This window comes from Pongo abelii, chromosome 1 (assembly GCF_028885655.2).
Source record: "Pongo abelii isolate AG06213 chromosome 1, NHGRI_mPonAbe1-v2.0_pri, whole genome shotgun sequence".
NCBI lineage: Eukaryota > Metazoa > Chordata > Mammalia > Primates > Hominidae > Pongo > Pongo abelii.
The window spans coordinates 176,392,814-176,407,901 of NC_071985.2; the positions used below are offsets into that span (position 1 = coordinate 176,392,814).

Here is a 15,088-nt window from a genome sequence, read left to right on the forward strand (position 1 = left end):
TGAGTGGAATCTGATCTCTTCCTTTCTTAATGACTTGGAATATTCTTGACTATAAGGGACTGAGTCAACTAATTTATGCTCTTCTTTTGAGATGCTCTTGAGCCTTTGCAGAAGAACTAGTTCCCTTCACAACAAACAACCACAAGTCAGTTTTTTGTATTTTTTTCCCTTTTTTTCTACTGTCATAATCTTTATGTCTAGCAATGAGTTTTTCGTGTGGTCAAACATGTACCAAGTCCCTCTGGTGTGATAGCACTTGTTCATAGACAGTAGCGCTTAACCCTCATAGTTACCCTGTGAGCGGATATCACTGCTCCCATATTACAGATGACATTAAGGCCCAGAGAGGTTTAGTAACCTGTAAATCATGTAACAAAGATATAAAACAAGGTCTGTCGGACTTGTCATTCTACCAGTGCTGCATCTAATTTGCTAGAATTATGTGTAAAATAAGAACCAATAGTCTCTGAATAATGGTTTGTAGGGCTGCCCTCAAAGGAGAGTATAATGAGCTATGATACCTGGATTTTGTGATGGCATTTTAGATGCTTAGATATTTTCTATTCTTTTCAGCGTTCTTAGACAGATTCCAAATAATGAATGGCACCAGATCTATAATCACTGAATAAATAAGGGGCTACATTGTGATCATTGGGACGTAATTTTAATGGAGCCAAATATAGATCCTGCAAGATTTGAGCAGTGATCACAGGGCACATGATCAGCGAGTAAGGGAGAAATTCCAGCATTACTTGTGCACTTGTGAATACCAATTTGCCCAGTAAAATATTGCTTAAATCCCACAAATTCATATTTTCTCATAGGATTTAGAAGTTATTTACGTTTCTGATGCATTTCGGGAAAGGTGTGCATACAACAATTTTTCTGAGTCACATCATACATTCCTTTGGGCATGCCCTGTAACTTCAGAAATGCTTGTTTTCATTTCTGATTGATCTTCAGCCCCACTGCACAGTTCCTGGAACTTTCTGTGGTCAGTGTCTGCCTTTGCTCTCTACTGAGGCTTCATCCCCCTCACCTTTTGGTGTAGTCTCTAATGATCTGTAACCAAACAACAGAGCCTGATTCAGGTTGATCTATGAAAATAACCATTTTCCTCTTTACTTTCAGCCTTGGAAGAATTTTCCCTATCCAGAACCTAGGTGAGTTTTATCTTCAAAAAGAAAAGCACCTGTCCAACCACTGACTTTCTGATGACTGAACTAGTTTTCCTCTATGGGCCAGCTATGTTTCCAAACTGAGCTAGCCTGGTTCAGTTTCCCCGGCACCTTGCAAGGTACCTAGTACAGAGGAAGTGATCCATGATCCTGCCTTGCCTCCCCCTCTCATCTTGTTCTAGCCCATGCTGCACTCAGCAAACATTTACTGAGTACCCAACATGTGCCAGATATGTGCTCACCAGTGGGGCTGTGGCAGTGATGGAGACCTTGCTATTGCTTTCAGGATCTCCTGAATTAGTGGGAGAGTCACACACTCAAACAGGAAAATAATAATAACATGAATTCCAAAGAACTGACAATTTCTGAAATGCACTATGCTGTTTGAAGTCTCTTTGCCTTTGCTCTTTGAAGTCATTGATTCACCCCAGTTTAACAGTCTGGCAAGCTTCTACTAATCCATCAAGCACGCCTCATGTGTGAACCCTTCCTTCATTCCACTCCCTCAGAGAGAAGTGACCAATCCCTTGCCTGTGGTACCACTGTAAGGTCTGTTTGCACAGTATGTTTGCACAAATGCCACTGTATGTAGTTTGCTAACATGCGAATTCATCCTCCCCTCCCTACTCCCCTTCTTGTCTGGGGGCTCCTTGTATGTAGGGCCAATGTTTTAATGTTTTTGGTGTTCCTGGTACCTCTCACACTTGTTGGGTCCAAAGGAATGCCCTGGCACATAGTAGTGCTCTTACCTGCCTCTTTTGAGTCTGTTTCTAGCCCTTCTCCCTGGAGTTATTCTAATATATTTTTTAAAAGCATGGTTGATGAGCTCTGGAGAAGCAAATATCAAAATTTCCCGGTTGAGTCTAAAAACGTGTGCTGAATCATGGAGAAAACCTGCTTTAGCTGGATGGGCTACCTTCCTCTCTCTCCCTGACTTCCTGCCTGTCCCTAAATTTGTGACTCTCATAAACACCTTGTAGCACTAACACAGTGCTGGTCACATGGTAAGGCACAGGTCAAATGATTAATTATTTAGTTCAACATTTATTGAGATTTACTCTTCAGACACTGCTAGATTCTGAGGTACAAAACTGAATAGAATATATTTTCTACCCTTGATCCAAGATGGGAGGGGAAGCCAGAGTAGTTGGGAGTGAGGGGCTACTTGGAGGGTAAAATGACCAAATAAATAGGAAATCACAATAAAATATTATCACTGCTATGGAAGTTTAACAACACAGAAGTGAGGCGCGAAAACCAGCTATTCCTACCATGGATTACACAGCATTAATGCTGGAGTTACCCATGTGAATAAGATAGTTCTGCCTTGATTTTTAGTGGTTGACAAGGCAAAGTGGAGGTACTGGAGATAGATCCATAGATAGACGTATTGTAAGACAATATGGAAGAACAAAGTGTTAGAAGAGTAGAGAAGGTATGACTGCTTGGGAGAATCAGGGAAGCATTCTCAGAGGTAAGATGATTTAGCTATATCATGAAGGGCATTGTGTTTACCAGCAGTATAAGATGTGGAAGGCATGTCTAAAGAAAAATAATAAAAATGGAGAGTTGCTCAAATAGGGTGGTGGGTTTGAGGAATTACGAGAGTCTAGACTCAAGCCAAAGTGGAGGTAAAAAGCAGCAGGAGATGAGTTTGGAAAGGAAGGTAGGAGCCAGATCACGATGAAACTTAAGTTTTATCCTACAGGCAATACGGAGTTAGAAGATTTTAAGCAGGAATTGACACTGTGGCATTAATTGCAACAGGCAGAAACTCAAGGAACCTGTGTATATAATTGATCTGATCCTAGTCCCTTCATCTAAGATAAATGATTCATATTTGTTCAAATCTATTTTTCCCATTCATTTCATTTAGGATTGGACAGTACAGTATCATTTAAATACTCTAAGCTTCATTTTTTTCCTGGTATCTCTTCACATTTCAGTGCTAAACATGAAGATAAAAAAATGAAGGAAAAAGAGCCATGTGAATTGGAACCTAAAAACACAGAAAAGGAACCACATTCAAACCATGTTTTCAAGGTACCGATGTTCTACGGTTCCTGCAGTTTAGACATATAACAGATCAATTCATGGGGGTGACTTTATGTGGCCTGAGAGAGCTCTTCAGAGAGACAGAGTTAGAAAAGGCAATGGGCATTTGACATTGTATCAAGGAAATAAATGTAACAATGACACTAAGCTCCAGCCCCTAATTTTCCACTTTTTAGCCATGAAGCTGGCCTTAGAAGCAGGGCTGGGACTAGATTAAGTCCAACAAGAAACCCAGGGTGCAAACTATAAGGCAGTACCCACTCTCAGGTGCCATCCCTGCCCTTGCACTACCCTGGAGTGAGATTTTCCCTAAACATTGTGCGCCAAGGCCCTGCTTAGAAGAGTGACTTTTCTCTGAGCTTGGTTACCTCATCTATAAAATGAAAATAAATGATTCCTACCCAATTACCATCCCCATTCCCATGCCAATTCTGCCTTGTTTGTGGTGATAAAATAATGTGCAAGAAAGTGTTTCGTAAGCCATAAGCTACCATAAAAATGAAATGTATTCTTGTTGCTTTCATTAATATTAAATATGATGAATGTGTGTATATCCATATCCAACTGACCCCATCTGCTTCAAAGCAGTTGGGTGGCAGGAGGCTTAAACAATAGACACCATCAGGGCTATTGCCAGTGCTCACATTAGATACATGTTTGAGATGTGTCTATCTTTTAATATGCAGTTGTCCCAGTGCCATCTGCAGAGGTAGGGTAAGTCAAACAGCATGTTGGCTGTATGAGCCTGAACTGGCGTGTAGGTCCAGAGGCTGGGCTGGACCACGTTGGGTGTTCAGAGAGCATCAGAAAACAGCATAATTCAAAGGATGGAGTAAGTTGCTAATTAAGAAAGACAAGGTCCGGAGCCAGGGGAGAAGCACTGGGTGTGAAAGCCAAGCCATCAATGACTGTCAAGTTAGAGATCAGGAATGGTTTGATCAGGAGCATATGAGAGGGCAGGATAGATACATGACTAAGGATATTAGCCATGAAAAATCGCAAGCTCTGCTCTTTTTCAATGCTGGCTACGTAGCGTAAGCCAGATATAGGCTCAAACTACTAACAAAGGGTCACGTCCTTCTTTTATGGAGTGAGTTTGGGTTCCAAAATTTGTTATATGTTATTTAGAATATGTTAGGTGAATGAGGGGCTGCCTTCATTATGGGACAACATTGAAGGATGGTGGTCACTATGTTTCTGTAAAATATTGGCTTCATTACTTTCTTGTCACTTTTCCCCATTTATACATTTAATTCTTGGTACTATGACCTAAAAGAATGCCCCTTCTCTTATTCTTCTGGCAGTTTCCCTAAGATCCCACCCAAAACTCAGGATAATCCACTCCTTATATCTATTAATTACATTAGCTTTTCCCAAGTACTTTCAAATGTATTATCTTAGTCAATCCTCATGTCTACTCTGTTGTAGTCAGAAGGACAATAACCTTTCTCTCATTGGACAATTATAAAACACTTAGATGGCCAAAAATACTCTAATTTTCTCTCTCTCCAGGGTCTCTTCCTGTCAGTCTATCCAGAACATTTTGAAATGTAAATGTGATCAGGGTTTTCCCCGGCCTAACTCCTAATGGTTAAGAAATAAAGCCCTAACTCTTTGCTTTGCATGCAAGACCCTTCATAACTCAGCCCCATTCTCATTTACCTTTTCAACCTCATCACCAGGCTGTCTTCCCTTATCTTTTTCCTTCAACTCTTACCTTACCGCAGCCTCCTTGCTACCCTTATAAGGACACGAACACTTCCCCAAATCCCCTGTGCCTTTTTTTGGTGCTGATTTATCTGCCAGATACTCCTTTATCCACTCTATCAATCTCCTACTGACATTTGGAAAATACAATTTAATAAAATCTGCTTTTCGAGGTCTTCTCTAACCCATCTCCCAGCCAAGAGAACCAACCTCCTCATCCTCTCTGTTTCCATGACAGTGAGCAATACTGCTGTAAATAACACTCATCACATTATACCCTAATTAATCATTTGCATGCATTATCTCCAAGACCAATGTGTTAAGAAACTGTCTCTACTTCTAGAGCTTAGCATGTTGTCTTGCCTTCTGTAAGTGCTTGACAAATGCTAGAGAAAGGGAGTGAAGAAAGAAGTGAGAAGGAACAGAAGAATGGTGGGTGGGAAGACAAAATGTAGGCAAAAAGAAGGAAATGAAAAGGAATACATAGCACCCCTTAGAACAAGGTTCTGGGGTCAAGTCCTGCCTAGGTAGATTACTAACTGTGGAACCAGTGACCAGTTACTCGACCTCTCTAAACTCTTTATCAAGAGAACTGATGATACTTTTCTCGTGAGGTATCATGATGATTAAGTTATATGGAATATAAAAAGCCTGCCCTATAGTCAGTACACCCTATAATCTGACTGCTTCCTGTGAGCTGCCTCTGTGCCAGGCATTCACTGAACATTCAGAGGTAATGAAGGATATAGTATGCACCTTCAGGAAACTTAGAGTCTAGTAAGATATTATTCAATGTTAAATAAATGATAAATAATTGTTAGCCATGAGGAATGAATGAAAAACTGTACAAGTAAGCAAAGAACTGATTAGGTAAGTCAGAGCCCTACAGTACTCTCCCTTTTGCATATGTTTAGGTAGATGCCTGTGAAGGGACACCTGAAAAAATTCAGATGGCCAACATCCACACAGGTAGAAGGAACATGTTGGCTGGAAAGCAAGAGGCCATGATTGACGTCATCCAGACAAATCCCTGCCCTGAGGGCCCAAAGCTGGCCAGGCACTCCCAAGGCCACTGTAAGTTGCATTTCTTTCTGATCCTCTTCATCATTACAATTTGTTTTATAGCTGAGCATGGCCAAAATTTTAATTTATTTTACCAATATTTATTGAACATCTATTATGTGCCAAGCAACTTGCCCTAGTGACAAAGCTGTGCAGTAGTGGAAAAAAACACTGAATTGAAAAGCAGAAGTCTTGAGTTCAAACCTAAGCTCTAATACTTAGTAAGCTGTGTGGTAAGTGACTTCATATTCCTGCAACTCAATTTCTTCATTTATAAAAAGAGATCATCATAATATGGACCTCACAGGGCTTTTATGAGGACCAAATCTGACAGTATATCATATGATAGGTACTCAGCAAATGTTTGTTCTTTTTTTTATATATATACTAGCTCATGTTGTCTAGGCTCACCTCATCATTGACATGTACTGGTGATACACTGTGGTATCATTTGTTGACTTTATTCGGGTTGCATTTTACCTGCATGTTAGTCAGGACCCTTGATTGCAAGCAACAGTAATCAAACCATACTATGTTAAACACAAAAAGAAAAGGCGGTTCACCTAGCAGAAAGTCTAGTCATGGTTGGATCCAGGGACACAAACAATATCATAGTGACTTGGTATCACTTTTTCCACTCCTGGTTTTGCTACCCTTTCAGTTGACACTTCAATAACAACAGAACGACCACAGTAATAGGATCCGGAATAAAGCATTTCTATACTAACCCTGTGATTTTGGGAAATGTACTTACTTTCATGTGCAAGTGGTGATACTGCTACTAATTTCCTAAGGCTATTTGTCAATGCATATAAAGTTTCTGGATCATACGTTAAGTAACTATCAGTCTTTTTTTTGTAATTGTTATTATACTTTAAGTTTTAGGGTACATGTGCACAATGTGCAGGTTAGTTACATATGTATACATGTGCCATGCTGGTGTGCTGCACCCATTAACTCATCATTTAGCATTAGGTATATCTCCTAATGCTATCCCTCTCCCCTCCCCCCCCACCACAACAGTCCCCAGAGTGTGATGTTCCCCTTCCTGTGTCCATGTGTTCTCATTGTTCAATTCCCATCTATGAGTGAGAACATGCGGTGTTTGGTTTTTTGTCCTTGCGATAGTTGGCTGAGAATGATGATTTCCAATTTCATCCATGTCCCTACAAAGGACATGAACTCATCCTTTTTTATGGCTGCATAGTATTCCATGGTGTATATGTGCCACATTTTCTTAATCCAGTCTATCATTGTTGGACATTTGGGTTGGTTCCAAGTCTTTGCTATTGTGAATAGTGCCACAATAAACATACGTGTGCATGTGTCTTTACAGCAGCATGATTTATAGTCCTTTGGGTATATACCCAGTCATGGGATGGCTGGGTCAAATGGTATTTCTAGTTCTAGATCCCTGAGGAATCGCCACACTGACTTCCACAATGGTTGAACTAGTTTACAGTCCCATCAACAGTGTAAAAGTGTTCCTATTTCTCCACATCCTCTCCAGTACCTGTTATTTCCTGACTTTTTAATGATTGCCATTCTAACTGGTGTGAGATGGTATCTCGTTGTGGTTTTGATTTGCATTTCTCTGATGGCCAGTGATGATGAGCATTTTTTCATGTGTCTGTTGGCTGCATAAATGTCTTCTTTTGAGAAGTGTCTGTTCATATCCTTTGCCCACTTTTTGATGGGTTTGTTTTTTTCTTGTAAATTTGTTGGAGTTCATTGTAGATTCTGGATATTAACCTTTTGTCAGATGAGTAGGTTGCGAGAATTTTCTCCCATTTTGTAGGTTGCCTGTTCACTCTGATGGTAGTTTCTTTTGCTGTGCAGAAGCTCTTGAGTTTAATTAGATCCCATTTCTCAATTTTGGCTTTTTTTGCCATTGCTTTTGGTGTTTTAGACATGAAGTCCTTGCCCATGCCTATGTCCTGAATGGTAATGCCTAGGTTTTCTTCTAGGGTTTTTATGGTTTTAGGTCTAACGTTTAAGTCTTTAATCCACCTTGAATTAATTTTTGTATAAGGTGTGAGGAAGGGATCCAGTTTCAGCTTTCTGCATAAGGCTAGCCAGTTTTCCCAGCACCATTTATTAAATAGGGAATCCTTTCCCCATTGCTTGTTTTTCTCAGGTTTGTCAAAGATCAGATAGTTGTAGATATGTGGTGTTATTTCTGAGGGCTCTGTTCTGTTCCATTGATCTATATCTCTGTTTTGGTACCAGTACCATGCTGTTTTGGTTACCGTAGCCTTGTAGTATAGTTTGAAGTCAGGTAGCGTGATGCCTCCAGCTTTGTTCTTTTGGCTTAGGATTGACTTGGTGATGTGGGCTCTTTTTTGGTTCCATATGAACTTTAAAGTAGTTTTTTCCAATTCTGTGAAGAAAGTCATTGGTAGCTTGATGGGGATGGCACTGAATCTATAAATTACCTTGGGCAGTATGGCCATTTTCACGATATTGATTCTTCCTACCCATGAGCATGTAATGTTCTTCCATTTCTTTGTATCCTCTTTTATTTCATTGAGCAGTGGTTTGTAGTTCTCCTTAAAGAGGTCCTTCACGTCCCTTGTAAGTTGGATTCCTAAGTATTTTATTCTCTTTGAAGCAATTGTGAATGGGTTCACTCATGATTTGGCTCTCTGTTTGTTATTGGTGTATAAGAATGCTTGTGATTTTTGTACATTGATTTTGTATCCTGAGACTTTGCTGAAGTTGCTTATCAGCTTAAGGAGATTTTGGGCTGAGACAATGGGGTTTTCTAGATATACAATCATGTCAAATGCAAACAGGGACAATTTGACTTCCTCTTTTCCTAATTGAATACCTTTATTTCCTTCTCCTGACTAATTGCCCTGGCCAGAACTTCCAACACTATGTTAGTCTTTTCCATTTATTTTTATTTTGAAAAATTATACCATGCCTTACATTACAATTCATGATTTATGTGTTATCTCCCATGGCACACTGTGGGCACCTTGAAATCACAGACCATTTGGTATTTTTTTCTGTATCTCTGTAACCTGGTACAGTATCGAGCACACAGGAGAAACCCAATTTAATTTTGTAGAATGAAAAGATAAATCAAACTTCAGTGTCTAAAAATATGGTGGACTAGACAATATGAATGACTCTCTTGACTAAAACAAAGTGAAGAATAAATTTTTTAAAACATTCATAAAGTATCACAGAACTGATTTATAAAGAAAAGCACCCACAGACCTGCAGTAACCAGGAAATCTGGGAGATGGATGCCAAAGCTAACTTTTGCCGTGATGATTTTTACTGAGATCCAAATCCCTATTTAGTTTTATCCCAGATTTCAAATAATTCCCTCAAAATATTATTTAAATATTAACAATTGATAGTCAAAAATAACCAAACACAAGGAAACAACTCACAGTGAGGGAAAACCAGTGGAACAGATAGCAGAACCAACCTACGAGATACTGCAGACATTAGAATTATCAGGTATAACACATAAGATGTTTAATATATTTTTAAAATACAGAATAATATGAATAGAGAATAGCCATATTTTAAAAATATTTGAAAAGGAAAAAATAACTGATAAATTGATAAAATGCAATGATTACTTTTTATATCACATTACCTATAGTTGAAGAGAAAATTCGTGAACTAAAAGATAAATCCAAAGAAATTATCCCAAATTCATTCTATAGGGGAAAATGATTTTAAAAAAGAGTAAAAGAGAGGATGAAAGTCATGGAAGATAAAGTGAAAAGTCTTAAAATTGCAATAAAATCAGAAAAATCAGAATTCCATAAGAGGATACTGGAAAAATGAGGAAGAGGAAATAGTAGATAAAACAAATACTATCTGAGAATTTTCCAAAATTGTTGAGAGAGATAAATTTGCAGAGCCAGGAACCCTAAAGTTCTCAAATCTATGCCTAGCCATGCAAAATGAAGAATATTAAAGAATAAGAAAATATCTTAAAAGACCTTAAAAACAGACAAAGGGGAAAAACCAATCACCTACAAAAAGAAAAAAAAAACACAACTGAGTTCTGACTGCTGAGTTCTCAAGAGTGTGTAACAAGAATACGATTTTGCTGAAAGAGATTAAATGTCTACCTGAAATTTTATGTCTCATAAAAATGTCTTTCACAAATGAAAGAAAAAAAAGATGTTGTTAAACAAATAAAAACTGGGACATTTTATTGTCCAGATAAAATGCACTGAAGGAAATTCTAAAGCATGTACTTCAGGCAGAAGGAAAATAATCAAAGATAGAAAGTTGTGGATGCAAGAAAAAAAGTTAAGCAAAAGCATTAATTCAACAAAATAATGTCAAATTGAGGAAGGATTAAAATATTATAAAATATTGAACATTCATAGTGCTTATATTGAGAATGTGATTAAAGTGTCCTAAGGTTGGTAATTGTTTGGGAAGAGAGTAATGGTATTAATTTGCTTTAGCCTTCAAAGAATTAGAAGAGCTAGGATACATTCATTAAAATATACCGTTAAAAGAGTGAGAAGGTAACATCACACATGTACAACCATCTGATCTTTGACAAACCTGACAAAAACAAGCAATGAGGAAAGGATTTCCTGTTTAATAAATGGTGCTGGGAAAACTGGCTAGCCATATGCAGAAAACAGAAAATGGACCCCTTCCTTACACCTTACATAAAAATTAACTCAAGAGGGATTAAAGACTTAAATGTAAAACTTAAAACCATAAAAACCCAAGAAGAAAACCTAGGCAATACCATTCAGGACTTAGGCATGGGCAAAGACTTCATGACTAAAACACCAAAAGCAATTGCAACAACAGCCAAAATTGACCAATGGGATCTAATTAAACTAAAGAGCTTCTGCACAGCAAAAGCAACTATCATCAGAGTGAACAGGCAACCTTCAGAATGAGAGAGAATTTTTGGAATCTATCCATCTGACAAAGGTCTAATATCCAGAATCTACAAGGAACTTAAACAAATTTACAAGAATAAAACAACCCCATCAAAAAGTGGGCAAAGGATATGAACAGACACTTCTCAAAAGAAGACATTTATGTAGCCAACAAACATATGAAAAAAATCTCATCATCATTGGTCATTAGAGAAATCCAAATCAAAACCACAATGAGATAGCATCTCATGCCAGTTAGAATGATAGTTATCAAAAAGTCAGGAAACAACAGATGCTGGTGAGGCTTTGGAGAAATAGGACTGCTTTTACACTGTTGGTCAGAGTGCAAATTAGTTCAACCATTGTGGAAGACAGTGGTGATTCCTCAAGGATCTAGAACCAGAAATACCATTTGACCCAGCAATCTCATTACTGGGTATATACCCAAAGGATTATAAATAATTCTACTATAAAGATACATGCACACATATGTTTATTGCAGCACTATTTACAATAGCAAAGACTTGGAAACAACCCGTCAGTGATAGACTGGATAAAGGAAATGTGGCACATATATACCATGGAATACTATGCAGCCATAAAAAAGAATGAGTTCATGTCCTTTGCAAGGACATGGATGAAGCTGGAAGCCATCATTCTCAGCAAACTAATATAGGAACAGAAAACCAAACAACACACATTCTCACTCATAAGTGGGAGTTGAACAATGAGGAACGCATGTACACAGGGAAGGGAACATCACATACTGGGGCCTGTCAGGGGTGGGAGGCAAGGGGACAGAGAGCATTAGGACAAATACTTAGTGCATGCGGGGCTTAAAACCCAGATGACGAGTTGACTAGTGCAGCAAACCACCATAGCACAACAAACCTGCACATTCTGCACATGTATCCCAGAACTTAAAGTAAAATAAAAAAAAATAAAAGTTAAAAAAGAGTGAGAAGGTAAGTCACTGGGTAGGAGAAGATATTTCCATTATTTACATATACCGTTTATATTTCAAATATATACATATTTGATAAATGACTCATATTTGGAATATACATCTATGAATGCTTGGTATTCAGAAAATATAAACTAGAAATCAATTTTTTATAAAAGAAATATAGTGAAATTAGAAAAATATTGAACAGGCCCTTCCCCAAAGAGACTATCCAAAAGGCAAATACGCTATGAAAATTCAATTCTGCTACCAAATTGGCTACAATAAAAAAGACTAAAAATATCAAGTGTTAGTAAAGATATGGAGCAACTAAAACTCTCATTCTCTGTGGAGATTGTAAGCTGGGACAACCATTTTGGAAAACTATTTGGCAGTACTAAGGTGAAACATACGCATATCATATGACCTAGCAATTCAGTACTTATGTATATATCCCAATTATGTATATATCCCAATATAAGTGCACAGTTTAATGCACCAAAACACACATACAAAATGTTTATAGCAAAACTTTTTGTAATAGCCCCAAATTGGAAACTGGCCAAATGCCCATAAAAAGCAGAATGGATAAATGGTAACCTATTCACACAATAGAATAAAGTCATCGGAATGAGCAAAAAAACTATTTGCAACAATATCGATGAATCTCACAAACATAATATTAAAGGAAAGTAGGTGACACCATAGAGTGCATACTAAATTATTCCATTATTAAAACATTCAAAAATAAGTACTGCTAGTATTAGAAGTCAGGACAGTGGTCAGTCTTGTGGGTAACTATTAAAAGATAACAAATGAAAGAAAACAAATAGAAAAGAAAACAGAATGGCAGAAAGAGAAGAAACTTTAGTCAGATGAAGATAAGAAAAAAATGGAACAAATAAAAATATGTACTAAGATAGTAGATATAAATTTTAAAATATCAGTAAACACTATAAATGTAATACACTAAATTCACTAGTGAGAAGACACATGCATTCAAATCATTCGAAATTCAAATATATTAAGTGCTTTTTATGTGCCCAGCACCGTTTGAGGAAATGGGGGTGTAGAGCAGTAAACAGGCAAAAATTCCTTTTCTCACAGAGGTTACTTTCGGATCAGAGGAGATGGACAATAAATAATAAAAGATCTATATTGAATGGTATTAATAGTAAATATTATGAAAAAATAAAGCAAGCTAAGAGAATTAAGGAAGCAGGTGGAGGTGATAAAGGTTGCCATTTTAAAGTGCTTATAGATGACTTCAAAGACCTTAAGTAGTTGAAGAGAGCCATATGTGTATCTAGGATATGAATGACCTAGGAAGAGAAAAAAAAGTGCAAATCCCTGAGGCGGAAGTTGGCCAGATGTGTTGGAGGAGCTGAAAGGAGGCCAGTGTGGCTAGAACACAGTAACTGAGGAAGAGTATAGTAGGAGATGGGGTCACAGAAATAACAAGGGACTTCTGTAGATCATTGCAAGAACTTTAGCATTTACCATAAATGAGATTTTTAAAACCACTGAAAGCTTTTGAAAGTACAAGAAAGGCATGACCTGATTTGCATTTTAAAAAATCATCTGGCTTCTGTCTTGAAAATAGAATCTGAGATAAATCGGGGAGACCGGTTAGGAGGTTATTGCAATAATTTAGGTGAGAAATGGTGGTAGCTTGGAGGAGGATTCTATGGTAGAATTGCTGAGATGTGTTTGAAATCGGAATATAATTTGAAACTATAGTGGACAGATGGCTTTGGATTGGAAGTGAGAAATCAGAGAGAAATGAATCAAGGATATCTCCAAGGTTTTGGGCCTGAGCAACATAAAGGATGGAATTGCCCCTTTTATGAGATTGAATAAACTTCAGGAAGAGCAAACTTGCAGAGAGAAATTATGAGTTTGGTTTGGAATGTAATATGTTTAGACAACCAAAAGGAAATGGTGTGAAGGCTGATAAAGTATCTGGAATTCATGAGAGATGTCTAAATTGGAGATGTAAATTTGAGAGTCGTCAGTGTTTTTAAAATGAAGCCATAAACTTTTGCATTTGCTTCAGCCAAAAGGAAGGATTGAGGAAGGAAATAAATGCTGCAGACTAAGAAGCAACTGTGTGTTCAGCATCTTTATTCTGTATTGGAGAAATTTACCGATAACTCCTTGAGAAAAAGCAGGACCTTATGCCTCTGAGAGCTGACATTCATTGAGAGGGTTTGGGGCCTACACACTCACTGACTTCTTGTCAGAGGATAAAATCTTATTGCTTGGTTCATTTAATTAATAGATACCAGTTAATGTGCTTGTTGTTTATTTCTCAAGTATATTACTTTCTATTTCTGATTAATAGTTCATATCTGAATATGGCTATGAATTACCCATACCCTAAATATTAACCTATGCCAACAGATAAAGAGGTGGCAGTTTTATGGTTATGACAAGTTTACAACTCTGTGAAGTAAGCCAGCATCTACTTGTGCAAACAATCCCTATACATTTGTTAACCTGGCACACTATCTTCTGGCTAACTCCAGAATGAATTAATGAATAATATATATTGATATGTGCTCAATCAACTTGTCTGAGAAATTTTGCTTTAAGAAATGCCATGACTGGATAAGATCATCTAGATGTAGAGAGATAAGCCCCAGGGATGTACCCTGGTAGACTTCAAAGTTTGAGGTCAGGGATTAAAGGAAGAACCATCAAAGAAGGGAGTTACTAGTTTACCAGGTAACCAGCACCCTTCATAAGTATGTATTTAATCCTTGCCAGAACCACATGATTCAGTGTTAGCATCATTATCCTCAACTTCAGAGAATCATAACTGAGGCTCTACAAAGTGAGGTGGCTTGCCCAAGGATCATACATACCAAGATTGTAATCCAATTTTAGCCCATTTAATCTGCCTTTTCTTATGCTTGCCTCCATTGCCAGTGATGTGTGTGAATGACTTTATGATGGCAGCTGATGAGATGTTTTTCAGGGGGGTTTTCTAGTTTCCTTTCAGGTGGGTATCTGGAAGTTTTGGAGTCGGCTAAAGAAACTCCAGACCTAGGGGTCTCTAAGACAAGTTCCATCTCGGAGGAGATATATGATGATGTCGAGTACTCCAGGAAAGAGGTGTAAGTAACATTCCAGTCTTTCAGCAAGATGAATATGATGAGACTTTAAAGGTACAAAAATGGTCTTTGTTATTTTCTCCCGTAGACCGAAGCTGAACTACTCTAGCTCATTTGCCTCAAATAGTGGTAAGTATAGGAAGACAT

The 15,088-nt window shown here is 37.8% G+C and overlaps 1 protein-coding gene across 2 annotated transcripts in view; it reads left to right on the plus strand.

Annotated features, from left to right (window-relative positions):
• Nucleotides 1-15,088, plus strand: part of FYB2 (FYN binding protein 2) — a 109,670-nt gene that overhangs the window by 69,297 nt on the left and 25,285 nt on the right. For both annotated transcript variants that reach the window (XM_054534158.2, XM_063712203.1), the window contains 5 exons: nt 1,132-1,163; nt 3,125-3,221; nt 5,855-6,014; nt 14,806-14,944; nt 15,030-15,070. In XM_054534158.2, the coding sequence (XP_054390133.1) occupies nt 1,132-1,163; nt 3,125-3,221; nt 5,855-6,014; nt 14,806-14,944; nt 15,030-15,070 (469 nt within the window). The remainder of the gene's footprint in view (nt 1-1,131; nt 1,164-3,124; nt 3,222-5,854; nt 6,015-14,805; nt 14,945-15,029; nt 15,071-15,088) is intronic.